The sequence below is a fragment of the Zosterops lateralis genome (genome assembly GCF_965231275.1).
Source record: "Zosterops lateralis genome assembly, chromosome: 3".
Classification (NCBI taxonomy): domain Eukaryota; kingdom Metazoa; phylum Chordata; class Aves; order Passeriformes; family Zosteropidae; genus Zosterops; species Zosterops lateralis.
This window is the reverse complement of record NC_139764.1, coordinates 1926988-1942524: the sequence shown is the minus strand read 5'-3', so window position 1 is coordinate 1942524 and position 15537 is coordinate 1926988. Positions and strand designations below refer to the sequence as shown.

The following is a 15537-nucleotide window of genomic DNA, read 5'->3' as shown; positions in this document are numbered from 1 at the left end:
TCAGTCGAGCAAAATACATTACAACTGTTTTTTTGGAGAAGTTCGTATATGTATTCAGTTTGAGGGACTGAACAAAATTAGGAGGGTTTAATATTTTTTTAGTCCATTTTGGTAAAGGCAGGGTCCCTAGAACCTTCGTTTGAAATATATGGGGTTTGACAGATAATTAGGTCAAACATTTTTTCGTGTTTTCCTATGGATGTTTCAAGCTGTTTTTTAACAAAATGTAAGTACTTCCAAATTTGGAGCTCTTAATGAAGCATCTGAATCCTGGAATGATCATGGGACTGTTCTTTTCTGAGCTGGATTTGAGCAGTGGTTTTGCATGGCTTGATAAAATTGTTCAAGAATACTGAAAATAGGTTGTGCTTGCAACCAAGTGACAAACTAAGAGATTTAAAGTCCTTTTTGTCAGGCATTTTTCTTTTCAATCGGCTTGTGTCCAGTGCTTGGCTTGCATAATGCATGTCACAGAAGGAGAGGCAATTACCCCAGCTAGGGCTGGGGGAAAACCCACATTTTCACATCTGATTACAGCTGTAATCCCTGCAACTTGCTTCATATGGGTGGACCTCTGGATATGTGCACACACATCAACCCAATGCCACACAAGCAGAAAATTCTGCACACATGCAAAAAGTTAGAGAACCACAGCCAAAGCCCAGGATTGTGTCTTATACAAGTAATCCCACTGAAGTCAGTGGGATGGCTCGAGCAAGTAAATATTGCAGAGTTGGACCTTCTTGTAGAAGTCAGGGCTTAAAGAAGTCTCAAGTGACCATCAGGAAGTCAGTAATAAAATACTTTAACACTGGGCTTTAGAAGCATTAGGGTTTTGAAGACTGGGAGCAGTTTTATTTAGAGGCTTCTGTAATTTACTTTTTTTTTTTTTTTTTTTTTTTTTTTTTTTTTTTTTTTTTTTTTTTTTAAGTCCCTATATATAAGTGGAAACTGAAGATGGAAGTACCTTTTGAAAATCTGGACTAAACAGGGATCCCACCCTCCTCCCTCCCTACAGTTATTATAAGAGGGGGGTTTTAATTATGCAGCATAATTTCGCATAATTCTGATTATATCCACTGAGCATTTCTGGCCAACCTACGTGACACATTGGGCATCTATGCTCCATTTTCAAGGAGGTCTTAGCCTTTAGGTGCTTCACTGATCCTTAAACGCTGATCATGTAAAATGAAACAAAAAAACCCCCTCAGCTTTGGGAGATTTTGTTCTTGGGATGCTACTGTTTCTCATGCACACATTGTATCCATGGAGGGCCAAATCCTTTGCTATTGTAAAAGCCTTTGGCTGCAGCAACAGATGGACTTGGCTCCTTGCAGTTAAACAGACAGTACTTCTGTTGTGCATTAACAGGAATTGGGTGATTCGGTAAATGCATGAATTAGCTGTTTTCCTTTGGGTTTGCTTTTTCATAGCTACAGTAACTTTGGAGTTGTCAACTTAGCATGCAGTCATTCCTTTAGAGAGTGTCCACTTACCCCTTGGGGAGAAAAAACCCTTCCAAGCTACAACTCGCTGCCGTATTTGACAAATCACTGGTGTCACCTGCAAGAGAAGAAAATATTTTCAATCCTCCTGCTGAGTCAGAGTCTGTCAGTAATGAGTCCCTCAAAATAACTTGAGGATAGGACCTGCAACAAGTGGATCTTGGCATCAGAAAGTCAAGTTTGTCACTTTTAAGTCCCTCAGCAGCAGATGAGTTGCAATAAGATTTAGCTTGCTTGACTGTGACTAATTACATTAGTCAAGTCCATTCTTTTTTTGTATGGGGCCATTAAAGTAATACCCTGAGCAGCCCAAGATGCACCTACACAGCACAGCCTGGTTGATTCAATGATATTTTAAATGTTTCTGCTGCAGTGGGTAGCACCATGATACTTTGCTAGTCAGTCTCCATAGCTGTGACCTGCAATTAAAATGACTGCCCTCTGGATAATTTAATGGTTTTGGGCAGGGGAATAATGAAGATGTAGAGCAGACCATTTAAGCTCTTTCCTGAACTTGCTGGTGTGCATTGATATGAATAGTTGCTGAGTATTGCCTTGTTTGAATTTTGCAAAGTCTTGTATAAATAAGTAGTCCTGCTATTATAAACTCTAACCATTTATTGTGTGTCTCACAATATAAATTGTCCTTCCTAGACTGTAGTTCCTGGAGTCATATGATTAAAAAACATGTGAATGAATTTCCAGCTGTCATGGGATCCTTCCCCATTGCTAGAGTGCTAATGGGAGAGAGAATGAAATCCAGGGGCACAGAGTCCTCTTAGTCCCACCGGCAGAGTCTGGGAGTGAAAGGGGTTCGGTTCACCTGTTGGAAGGCAGGGAATGAGATCCAAATTCAGAAAAACTTATTGCTTTTCATAAGAGGATTTTCAGTCTGGTCAGCTGAGTCACGACAAAGATCATTCAAGGATTCATCCAAGGAGAGATGGTATAACACAGGGCATAGGAACAAGGCAAGAAGAAAGCAACAGTTTTCTCACTTTGCTCCCCACCCTGCTCACAACAGACAATATCTCGAGAGCTTCCCAAGACCGAGGTGCTCTCTGTGTATCACAGAGCTACAGAGCATTCTGAGTGGGAAGGGAGCCACAAGTTTTGCTGTTCCTGCACAGCAGTGCTGTATCAATTACCATTTTTCTAGCCCACCAAGGTATTGCATTTCTCTCTGTGTCACACTTTGAGTTCACTGAATACACTCAACCGTTTTTCCAAAACAAAGAATCCCGAGTAACCAAATTTATTTCCTTTCTTCTCCACAGCAATGCACAGATGGCTATGAATGGGATCCTGTTAGGCAACGGTGCAAAGGTACAGTAAATAATTTTCAAAGACAGACTTGCCACTGGTACTCTTTAAGTATTCTCATTGCACACCCCTGTTTTGGACACAGAGGTGTGCATGCATGTCTCGTCGTGTTCTTTGTGTTAATGGCTGTTGCAGAAGGTTCGACTGTTAAAAGCATGATTTGTGTCGTTGCTAACCACAGATATTGATGAATGTGAAATAGTCCCAGATGCATGTAAAGGTGGGATGAAATGTGTTAACCACTATGGAGGATACCTCTGTCTACCCAGAACAGCGCAAATTATTGTAAATGAACGAGAAGAAGCAGCAGCTGAATCCACAAGTGGTCGAAACAACGTCATTCGCCGGACCCCAGCCGACCCCCAGCGTGCCACTCCCAACCCAACCCACCAAATCCAGTGTGCAGCTGGGTATGAGCAAAGTGACCACAATGTGTGCCAAGGTAAGCCAGTGCCTGCCTCAGTTCTGCTTCTGTGGCAGTCGCGGTGTGCGTGACCTCAGACCCAAGGGAGTGACAGCCTCTAGCTCTTGCACTGATTGGAAGGGGCTCGTGCTCCATTAACACCTCTAAAGATGCAGAAATAAAATACATGAGTGTTGCTGCTGTTGTTCAAGGTGTATCAGATGTGCAGTTTGTTGCAGCCTTACAGTCTGTTCTGTCTGTTTTGGGCTAACAAGTTGAATTAATTCTGTTGTCTGTAGCTCCTAAAAAAAGTCTTAAAACAACTCTAGTGAAGTATTCTTTGTTGTATTGAGTATGTCTAAGAAAAGAAAGTGCTCTGAAAAGAGCGGGCAATGCAGCAAGGCATAAACAGTTTGGAAAGGTTTGCAGAAGTCTGTATTTTTCAGTTAGTGAATGCTGAATGAACAAAAAATTACCACAGGATGAGCTTTTGCTTAGAGCAGGCTGCAGTGCAGAAGGGTCCTGTATTTTTATTCTGGATAAGGAGTATTCCTCCAGCAGTAGGAGCCCAACTTCTGAACAGCCTGTGCTCTTCTGATCTCTGTGGAAGTAGCCCTAGGCAGACCCTGCCAGTTTACTTCCAGTCCTAGCCTGGCCACTCTTTGAAACTACGGCAATGAAGAGCTTTCATCTGAGAGTACATACACCACACACAGTGCCAAAAATTCTCAGGGCATTAGCAATGTTAATTGTATGCATTCAGGAACCAGCCTCACAAGCACTACTGTAAACTAAGACTGTTTCATTTATTATTTTATATAAATAGTTTACTCTTCTACTTGCTGAAGTAACAAATGTTTTGGCTGTTGTTTTGTTTTCTTTAATAGAAATATATTCTTCCCCCCTTGCTCACAAACTTGCTTTTCATGCACATTGGAGGGACACCCATGCAAAGAGAGGGCAAAACTTGACCCCGTGGTTCATCTTTTCCACTTTGTGGTCTGTAACAGTATAATCACATAAAATAGTACTTTAAGGGCTGTAATCAGGGCAGGCTGCAATACACAGTGGTAGTTTCCTTCTCCCTGGTATTCATGTACACAGGACATTATTTATCACTAGTAAGTAAATTCCCTGTCATTCTGGAGCACAGTAGTCATCATGGAGGCTGGAGGAGTTATTTTTGTAGGTAAAGCCTCAGAGTTGCATTTCTGGCTTATCTGCTCGTGTCCAACATTTCTGTCACTCTGATTCAAGAATGTCAAGTACAGAACCTACCACAGGAGGTCAGATATCCTTAATCTTGGGCGTTCACTGGGGGCCATCAAGGGAAAAATCAATGCTAAGGATGGAAAATCGGCTTTTTCCTTAGTTTTACTTGGCAAAGCAGCAGCAGAACCAGGAGCAGAACTGCTGGGTTTGGCCTGGCACTCCCTCCTTCAGGTGATGCTGCTGGCACTACTCTTCACTAGTGAACTGTAGTAAACTGTTCCAACTTCAGCACATAGCATTTTTATTTTATAAAAATTGCAGGTCATGCTAGACTGTTTCAAAACATGACCGTCCCTTTTGCTACACTGGCTTTAGGTGTATAAATTTGGGATACAGGAGGGCAGTTTGACAGCATTTAGTACCCATAGTTTGTGCTCCAAACAAAGGTTCTGGGTTAGGTTTAACTTAGAGACTGACAACTAGTTGAGGTTTCTGCTTTGTTGAGGAGAAATTGGTGGTGATACATTACTATTACTTTACTTCATGTTCTGGCTTTCTGGAACTTGCAACTAAATATTTCTGTTCAATTCCCAAATCTTTGGTTAATTTATAACAACAACTAAGTGTTGTTACAGAGTAACAAAGTACCAGAACTTTTAACCAGCAGGCACACAAACTGTGGGGAAATCTTGGGCTTGACTGAATCAGGCTACTCATTTCCTCATGACAAAATTTCAATCTAAATGCAGAAAGCATGGAAATATTAGTGTTTAAAAGCCGAAATGTATTGTACTGAATGCATTCCAGCTGGAAAAAGGCTAGTGGACAGTGTGCTTGAAATGAAGGATAAAAGAGTTATGGAGCACTTAAAGCATGCATTCAGCTTCATGATCTTCATGCTTTTCACTGCTGAAAATATCTTACAAAAGATAATCTTGATCAGCAATGGTCCCACTGCAGATTTATTTAATTATGGTTAAAAGACTTTGCTATGATAACTGCTCAAGGCTCCTAGGGAGTGTAACTTACAGATATAGTCACACTTAAGCTTGTTTTATTGTTTAGTAAATCAAATATGAAGTCCAGCTCCTTCTAATTGTTTGCAGATGTATGACATTTTCCTTCCAGTCCAGCAGCACAAAGTATTTTATAACCAATGTGAAAGTGTGGAGACCTCTGTTTCAAACAATAACATGCTCTGAGGAGCTGAATTACTGACATCATGCTGCAGTGTTGAGGGGCCTTCTGTTTTAACACAAATGTCCACTCCCTTTTAAAGCATGGAATAGTGGGGGAATGTCAGGCCAAACACACTCCTTTGGCTCCTGTGCTTGGAATAATGCCCATTAAATGACACTGATCCTGGTGGATTTCACTCCAGTGATATGCCAATACACATTTTTACAACTACTAGTGAGCAGAAACATGTTCTGGTGTGACCACACTGATGTTAGACATGAGGGTAGCAAACATTTCCCAGGACGTTCTTAAGACGCTCTTTATGAGCTGTTATGCTAGGAACCCCCAAACTGAAGCAAGGATGAGGGAGGTTATTCTGGAGGAAGAGCTCTGATGTGGAAAAGAGGTGTGCTTCAACACAGACACTTGAATTGTACTTTCAATGCTGTGTTTATGACCTTACCTAATCCCCTCCCTCCCCATCCCAATCAGTTCCCACTTCACTGTCATTCCTAAATTTGACTCCTGTGGGAGATCCCCATATGTGGCACCTTGTCACACTTTCAGGAAGCCATTTCGATGTTCAGCCCTGCCACTGTGAGAGTATCACTGTAATGGGGAAAAGCAAAAAACAGAGCAAGAAATAATTTGAAGGAAATTATTGAGTTAACTCATGTTCCCAGATATTTTTTTCCTGATAAACACCATAAATAGCTGCACTCTGTGCCTGCATACAGAACTGAGTTGTATTTTACTTTGTTGTTAGGCTCTCTGTGATTTCAGTCTGCTCCTATTGAATTCAAAAGAAAATCACCCAATTAATTCAATTTTGTCAAACCTGGTCTACAATGAAGTACTGGCTTATCCTAGAATGTTAATGACACTTGGATGAAGAAAAAAAAGGACCAAAAAAGGTACCAAATAACCAGTAAACTTGAGAAGTGAAAAGAACTTATTTTCCTTAATTCTTATTGTGCTGGCAACACAAGCAATAAAGCAAGCAAACATTTTTGCTCCTCAGCTAGATTAGCTTTTGATATTTCTCCAGCCTGTTTGTAACCCTTTGTGCTGCTGCAAGGAGGGAGGGAGACAGATTGCAATACAAGAGATCAGCGCTTGCTTGTGTGAGAGAAACACATTTTTCCAGAGTTATACCCAGACTTGGTGGACATTGGTTGCTTTTTTTCCTCCTCTGTGGAAGGACGAAAAAAATAAATTTGTTTTCTGTGCTGTGGTTATTTTTCCCCCTGCAAAATCATTTTAGGTATCTTTACACTGGTAGAGTTAGGGTTGTTTTTTTGGGGTTTTCTTTTTTTCTGGTACTTTTCGAAGTAACTTATCATGTTCGAGCTATGCTTTTAACCCAAGAAGTGAATAAGTCAAATAAGGCGAAATTTGCATCTGTAGAATCCTTTTTGTTGTTGTCCTGTTAAAGAGGGAGGGACAAAAGGGAGCACTTCATGATGTCTTGTTTTTCATAGAAAAATCACTTTATATTATATGTATATTTACACATGTCAAGGATGTGCAGCTGGCACATAAAGGACATAAAAACTGTGTGGGTGCAGGTGCACTTGGCTGCCCTTGGCAGAGCCTGGCTGTGCTCTGGCAGGAGGCTCCTCCCTGGCATTTTGGCTGGGGCACTGCAGCTCCTAATGAGCTCCACTCGCTGCACTTTGATTCCCCTCTCTGAGAGCTCCTGGAACGTGCAGCCACCTCCAGCCCAGCTGAAGCAACCTGAAATGCACCCCGGGGGTGCCACTAATGTGCCACAACCACTAACAAGCACTCAGACTCCAGGGAGCCTCAGAAGTGCATGGACTGGGATTTTGGAGCCTCTGCACCAAGCTGGGCTCTGCTCCTATGGGTTCAACCCATTTTCTATCACAGACATAACCTAAAATACAGCTATAGAAGTTCCTTAGCCATGGAAATGTTTTAGAGAGCTTTTTGTAAAATATTGCACCATTCCAAGTTTTCTCCCTTCCTGTAGATAAGGAGTTATTCTAAAAATGCTTCAGAGTGACTTGTAAAAGAGCCTGAGGTGTGACGAGTTTAGTTCCAGAGTTGTTCCTCTCAAGGCAAGACTATTTACAAGTACATGCAGTGACAGGACAAAGGTGAATGGGTTTTAATTGAAAGGGAGTAGGTTTAGATTAGGTATTAGGAAAAAAAATCTTTTCTGTGGTGGTGATGAGACTCTGACACAGGTTGCTTAGGGAAGCTGTGGCTGCCCCATCCCTGGAAGTGTCCAGGGCCAGGTTGGACAGGGCTTGGAGCAACCTGGGATGGTGGAAATTGTCCCTGCCCGTGGCAGGGGTGGAACAAGATGATCCTCAAGGCCCCCTTCCAACCCGAACTATTTTATGATTCTGTGAACACTACTAGGCCTGTTGAGTTTGAGGATAGGGTGAGCACAGAGCCTATGGCAGGAAAAATAAGGCCTGGTGTCTGTGGTTTAGGATGGCAGTAGCTCAAAGTGCTCCCTCCAGCCCCATGCTTGTGCAGCACCCCAGGAAGTGGGGAACACTTGTTGCTAGCTGCAGCCACTCTAAAAGACTGACCTGGTTTCAGTGTCATTCAATACTCATTACTGGGACAAGCCATAGGAATTCTGCAGGTCTAAGAGGATCCACAGAAGGACACAACCTGACACTTTCATGGCTCTTTGTTCATAGCTTCCAATTAATTCCTTGTGCATTTGGGCACATCATGCAGAGATGGTCTTTCATCAGCCCATCTTGAACCAACAGTTCAAGCTGTTAATCTGTGAAACTGCTGCATTCTCCTGCAAAGCATCATCTCTTTAGTAGCCCTGAGGGTCTAGAGGGGCGTTCACAAAAACCCATCTTGTTTTGAGGGCCTGGTTCGGGGCATTTTTGAAGTCTGGCCACTCTGAATCATCTTCCCATCTGTGCTATTTGCACAGCTGTGGGTGTCAAGTCAAGACCTTGGAGAAATATCCTCTGTTCTGTCTGACCATTTTACTGTGAACATCCATCACAAGCATAAATACTAGCAGCTGCTTTCCTTTCCTGAGTTGGTTACTGCTTTCCCATTGTCCTGACCCCTGCAGGAATACTCTCAGTGTGCTGCAGCTAAAGATTCCTCCCATATGCTCTCCGGGCTAAGTGTGCTAGAGGCAGGCAAGCTTCCCCAAGTTGTATTTACCTTAGCTTCCTGAATTGGGATTAGGCAGGCAAGCACTGGGCTTCAAGTTTAAGTAAACTCATTAGCAGTTTTCGTGGCTTCTTGCAGCAGAAGAATGGGATCACACAGTAGTCACCTCGTCTGTCATCCTTGTGGGCTGCATTTGTTGATTTTAAAGCCTGTTGCCTTAGTAGCTCGGAGGAGGCTCATGTTTTGACAGACAAAACACAGCAAATGAATTCAGAAGGCACATGGCCTGAAGAAAGTCCAAACTCCAGCCATCTGTCCTCCTTCAGAATTCCTCTCTCTAAGCTGGAGGTCCTTTCCACAATGCAATCAGGAATAACACCAGATAGCAAAGGGGAAGAATGTGCTTATGCCTGATCCCGACTTGGCATCTCAGAGTACTTGGCACCCCATTAAACAGCTCAGAGTACAGAGCACTTATTTCTCTCTTCGAGGAATTCTCTGTACCTGTTGCAGGCACTCAGATCTGAGATCCTGCAAGTCAGGAGAACCACACCAGGAGTGAGAGCTGTCACCTGCTGCACTCAGCAGCACCAGAGGGCACAAAACAGGATTTGAGGCAGCACGGGCTGTGCTCCTTGTGCCAAAACCCGCTCTCAAAGGAATATATTCCACAGCATCACAGTGATACAGGCACTTTACCCAGCAGTGCCAAGACACCCCAGCAGCTGCTTTTAGCACTTCTCTGAGGTGATTCTATAGTGACAGTATTGCTGCTGGGATGTTCTCATTGTGCTTGCTCTGAGCACTTGTTTCCTCCCAGTCTCCTGAGCTGTCACTCATTAGCCTCCTGAGAAAGGCTCTGCGCTCCTCCCCTCCCCAGTGTTTTGATCAGGATGATTTTCTCTCAGCCACCACTTTTTCTCTCCATTTTCAAACCTGATTTCTACCTCAGATTAATTAGTGTGTAAAGGAAGTGCTCTTGCCTATGTTTTATTTTCACTGTTGCAGTTTGGGTTACTGAGTCACCTTTGCCAGAACCTTTCTAAAGGATCTCAGCATTGCAGACACATTTTTCACGGGTCCAAGATTTTTCTTGAGCATCTCCAGCGATGGGACACAAATTTAGGAAGCTGTAAAACTAGTTCAAGAGCTGAAATTTGAAACTTATTTTCCTCATTTTATTCTCTTTCCAAGTGCTATCTCCCTTCCCATTCTGGACAGGGAAGATGATAGCTGCTGTTTCTGTGTGCCAAAACAACCCTTTGGGAAGAACAAAACTTCCTGCAAAGGCAGCAGAGGCCTGTTTGAGTCTTCCCTGCACCACCCAGGGATGTCTGTGTTCTTCTCCCTGTCCTTTGCTAGGGAATCCCATCTGCTGCCCCACAGCCAAGCACACCAGTTTCCAGCACTGCAAGAATTCATTCAGAGTGATGTTTAGACTTGCTGGTTTGCCATTTCCCTACTGTCAAAGACAGTGGGAGTGTTGGAGGACTCCCTTTTAGCGAGATATTTTTGGTCTGGTAGAAACCACAAGGAGAGTGTAATTTTTGAGTTCACCTACCACGTTGCATCTCAAACATTCCACACTTTTTGTGGTGTAGTCAACTCCTCTCGTGCAGCACTTTGTCATGGCAACCCCTTTGTGCTGTGTCTGGGTTAACTGGGATCGATGTAAGCTGAGCTTGACCACCTCCTTTCTTTACACTTAAAGCATATTTATTTTTTTTTCCCTCTAGGATGCTTTTTGAACTTCTTGTTCTGAGTTATCATCATTTATGCGTGGTCTAGAATAAGTCACATGAAATTTAAGCCTTCTTTGGGCTGAAGGGTTCTTATCAAAGGGAATTTTGCCACATACCTGTTGAAGTTTAGGTGCTTCTATTCACAAGGATGGAAAATCTGAACTGGGCTTGCAAGATCTCTGTTCTCTGTATGACAAGACTACATGGAATAGGTAATCAGACATTTAAAGTTCAAGAGTAAAAAGTATGAAATTTCACAAAGAAATATCTGTTTCACCATTAATTTGCTAAGTTCTGTTTTCATAGCAGCCAGAAAACAACAGTTTTGGAGAGAAAGTTATTTGCCATAATTCAATAGACAGCAAAATTTAACTTGGAAAAAAACATACTAAACACCCAAGAAAGCAGCTTGTAGCTTCTTTCCTCTATCTTTTAACTTTATCAAAAATACAAGAGGGATTTGCAAATTACAGAGCTCTGAAGTATTTTAGCATACACATAGTTATTATAGAATACCTTTAATACTCATTCACATTTGTGTCTCATTTGTTAATCTGAAATCATGTTAAAGGCTGCTCCTGTTGTAAGCAGACTAGAGAAATGTCTAATTTTTTCTTAGGTATAATTGCATGATCAAAGCTCAAAAAAGTGACTAAGAAAACATTTTTTACACACTTTCATAAGATACAGTGCTAAGAAAAAGTTCTTGAGGCTTAGAAATGAAGGAGACCTTTTCTGGGAAAATGTATCCCAAACTCTTAATTAAGCATTTTTAAAATTAGATATTCAGTAGCCCCTTGTTGCTGTTACTGAATGGCTTAAATAAATAATTTAAAAGGAAAATTATTCAATGGAATGACAAAGGATTCAGTGTGTGAAGGGATGTTTACTCTGAGAAACTCTGAACCTGGCTTTATTAACTCCCAATTTAATATATCCATGCCTTTGATTGGACATATTAATTAATTAAGCCTGTTTTGATCAGCTCTGAGGAGGAAAAGATATTGCTGAGCCTTCCTTTACAAGCTTAATTTAACCTGAAGGAAACTCCTGATCTGGTGCATGACCTGGTGTGAGATGATTTAAGCAAATCTGACACTGCACGTGAGCACGTCCAGCCCGTGCCTGAACAGATGTTCCATGGAGATTCCTGAGTACAAGTAGAACTTGTTCCAGGGTCTTCCACATGCATCTGCCTGCACAGGGGGGATTCCTGTGAACAAGTAACTGGGCAGGACCGTACATTCAAACCAATCCCACTGTCAGATGGAGCCCATAGACAAAGTTTGACTAGGCAGATTGCTGTGCAAAACTGGACCTTATATCAAGAGTTAAGTTTGAGTTTCAATTTCAATTAAAATTCACCAGAGTTAAAGAAACTCAAGGAGTAGGGGGAGGCATCTTATGGGATATAAACCCTGATAATTTCAGAGAAGCCATAATTTAGACAATCTGTTCCTGAATATCTTGTAGCATTATAAATTTAGAAAGAAATCCTTATCAATCTTGTAACAGCTGACTGTTGCCAGAAGTCCTTAGAATTGGGAAGTGCAAGGACTTTTGACAGGTAACAATGCTCTGTGTAGTCTTTTAAAGAGGTTGCCAATAAGGTAACATTTAATGACAATCTTGCACAGAGCAAAGGAATCAAACCAGGCAAAGTGAGCAGAAATTCAAGTGTGATTTTAACTGATGTGACCTATCTTAGAAAAATAAAAACTAGGAGAAACAATCTCTTTCTTGTCTAAACTTACTCTGGGGAGAATTTTGAGCATCTGAGATACAGAGTAGGTGGAATTAAATACTAATATTAAATATTAATTATTAAATTAAATACTAATAGTAAATTTTGAGCATCTGGGATAAAGAGTAGGTGGAATTAAATACACTTTTAGAAGTAACAGATACTTGTTTGTAGATTTAAAGCACTTTCTTCATAAATTAATTTGTTCTCAAGGGACTTTCTTATCAAAGTTCTCCACAGAATTTTGAGATGATAAAACAAGGACTGGGTAAAACAAGGACTTGCATGTCATGCCTGGAGCGAGTTGAAAGCAGAAATATAGGAACATTTCACAGGACAGTGAGCACAGAATCACATCAGAAATAAGCAGTGCTTTGGAGCAACCCCTGCTCTGCCCCTGTGGGCTGCAGATGACACCTGACTTCATTCCTCACAGAAGTTGTAAATCAGAAAAGAGTGCAGAATCCAAAAGTCATTCCCACTTCTCAACAGGAAAGAAAAAACAAGTTCTTCTCTGACATCATCCTGCCTGTATGTATTCTGCATCCAGACTTTCCTCAGTCTTATCTGGCTTAACTTAAAGCACCAAGATAGATTTTCTTTCCCACTCTCTCCTTATGTGTTACCGGAGTAGAAAATAATTTGAAGGTGGTTGCAATACCCAATGATATTGCTGACATTTCCAGCACTTTTTCCCTGGAGCAGAAAGCACTGTATAACCAGATAAAAATTATTGACTTAAAACCACTGAGGACCTCTTGGGTTTCTGGTGTTTGCAGGAGAAGGAGAACTTTACAGCTTGAATTAACCTGAGGTGGAAGAGAGTTAGGACCACACTTCTGATGGCATTTGTGCAGGAAAAGTAGGGTGCAGGAAAAAAAAAAACCACCCATTTTCTGCATTTCTGTAAACACTGATCATTATTTAAACAATCCAGAAACTATATTCATAGGTTTTAATCTATTAATCAGCACATGAAAAAGGATGATTTTGGGGAAGAGGAAACTTTTTTGTTTGTGTTCCAGGACAAAGTGTTCCTCTGTTAGAAACTGTGGGTCTCTATGCTTGTAAAAAGGAAAATTCCCCATTTCTAGACAAGATATTTTTATGAAATAAGTTCCTTCATTATGTATTTAAATCAAAACATTCTCTCCATTCTGGTTACACTCAGAGTTCAGTATCCACTGTGAGGAGAATCTCTTCCTTACTATGCATGCAGATTTATAAGGCTCCAGGCACCTTTGAAATAAATTGAAAGCACAGCCATGTAATAGAGCCAAACCCCAAAACCAGCCAAGGGGATCCACCCAGCAACACCCTCGAACACCCTCAGCTCTTCCCCTAAGCACAGCTTTAGAGCAGTGGTCTTGATCTCGTCTCTCCTTTCTCCACCCTCCTAAAAGCTTCCTGGGAGATTCCCCAGCTTTGTAGCCGTGCAGGGGCTGTTTGGGATGCAGGAATAGTTCACTTGCTTGGTTTCGTTCCCTCTCAAACAGCTCAGGAGCAGGGCAGCTGTTTGCAGAGCCTGGGACTGGGGGATACTGAAAAACAGAAGCAGCAGGAGAAAGCAGCAGCTTGGGAATGAGGAGAGGTTTTAACAGCAGATAAAAGTGTAGCAAAACCATGCAGAAATAAGGATGGCAGGTTTGCAGCTGCTTTTTCCCACTTTGAAATTCAGTTTGGGTATTTGTGATGCTGGAAGGTGGCATGGTTGGAGAAGCCCCCAAAATCTCTGCCATGGGATAGGAGTGAGGCCAACAGTTTAGGAAATTGATCACACAAAGGCCTGAACATTTTATACAGTGAAAGCAGAAGTTAAAAAGCAGCAACTTTTTAAAAGGCTAACAAACCTAATTTATGCTTAGGGCAATCCTCAATTCTTAACGAATGTTGATTGTTGAAGAGCAGATTGGTGATATCTGTTCTTTTCTGAGGTATCTCCCAGTGCCCAGTTTGAAAAAGCAGAGTCTGTATATTTTCCATCTTTCTGGATTTGGTGGCTGTTACATCTGGGTTGAGCAGAAATCCAATTCCTAAAAGCTCTGGCTAATTAGACTGGTGGACATCAAATGTTCAGTCCCATAATGGAACCACCTCTGGCCCTACAGGCTGCAGAAGGTTGAGCCTTTTTTGGGAGAGCACAGACCAGTGTAGTTTTGTTAAAAATTAAAATCATTGGGAAATTCAGACAAAAGTTTCTGTAATGCTGACAAAACAGTATGTCAATAATCTGATTGTTAGCTGTCAAATGCAGTTTCTATATCAAAAAGAAATCAGGTGTTGATATCATTGTCATCATAGGAATTGTCATCATTGGAATCAGGGTTTGTTATTGTGGGGCAGAGCAAGCAATACTGAAATTCAGCGACACTGAGTACTGGCACAGCTTCCAGAGGCCCTCCAAGGCCCCATTCTCCTGAACAACATGTGCACGGAGAAGGAACTGTCCTTCACTAAAAACAGCCTCACGGGGCATGCACTTCCTTATCTTGTGGGTTGTCTTTCAGCTCGGAATATTCTGTGATGTGTGACTTAACCAGCACATCACACCCCACAACTGCTGTGTTCAGTGGTGCATTTGGGACAAAAGCAGCAGCACGAGCAGCTTATATCATTCCTTGCATTTGATTCTTTGTTTTAGTATCTGTCATGTCCGAGCCAGCCAAAAAGTGGCCTCAGCACATTCTGGCTGGTGCAGCCTGAGGGAGCCCCGGGGGCTCCATTCACATGCCTCATGTGTGACCAAGCAGGGGCTGAGGAGCCACTGCACAGCCTGGGCCTCGGGGTGGGGTCCCACTCATGGTGCAGCCCCGAGCAGTGAGCTGGAAGAGAGCATTAAAGAGACCAAAGGGACTGGTTGGGATTTTCACATACTCAGTGGCCATGGGATGGGGGGGAGGTTCAGCCAGCAAGAACAACCCCAAGAACAGGAAAAACAGCAAAAAGGCAGCACAAACCAAAGGAGGGTTTTTAACTTGACTGTAACATTCCAAGCAGGACGGCTGTGGGATCAGCCTGGATGGAGCCCATCCCTGCGGAACGCACCCACACACACGCACTCAGCTTTATGGCCCCGAGTTCCAGAACTGCCTCTGTCACACAAAGCCAGCTTCAAGACAGCATTACTGTCCCGTTGGGATGCACTTGGGATGGGCTGCACAGACAACAGCCCTTAAAAACTGGAATGATAATGTGCAGGTTTTTCCGTTCCTATCATTTGTCCTTAATTTGAAAAATTAAATGCTTATGTCCCATTGTTAACTATTCTTAGCATTAATTTCACAATTTAGCCCAGTGGTGACCAACTGG

At 42.2% G+C, this 15537-nt stretch overlaps 2 protein-coding genes across 4 annotated transcripts in view; one reads left to right on the top strand and one right to left on the bottom strand.

Annotated features, from left to right (window-relative positions):
* Positions 1-9091, bottom strand: part of CCDC85A (coiled-coil domain containing 85A) — a 186164-nt gene extending 177073 nt beyond the window's left edge. Inside the window, exons 1-2 of one of the 2 annotated variants that reach the window (XM_083858151.1) lie at positions 8794-9091; positions 1497-1563 (exon numbers count right to left, since the gene is read on the bottom strand). The gene's annotated coding sequence lies outside the window, so the exon portion shown is untranslated. Of the gene's footprint in view, positions 1-1496; positions 1654-8793 lie in introns of those variants that run through there. The other variant, XM_083858152.1, reaches the window with a different exon arrangement.
* EFEMP1 (EGF containing fibulin extracellular matrix protein 1) overlaps positions 1-15537 on the top strand; it is a 49396-nt gene that overhangs the window by 826 nt on the left and 33033 nt on the right. For both annotated transcript variants that reach the window (XM_083858149.1, XM_083858148.1), the window contains 2 exons: positions 2783-2831; positions 3010-3270. In XM_083858149.1, the coding sequence (XP_083714275.1) occupies positions 2783-2831; positions 3010-3270 (310 nt within the window). The remainder of the gene's footprint in view (positions 1-2782; positions 2832-3009; positions 3271-15537) is intronic.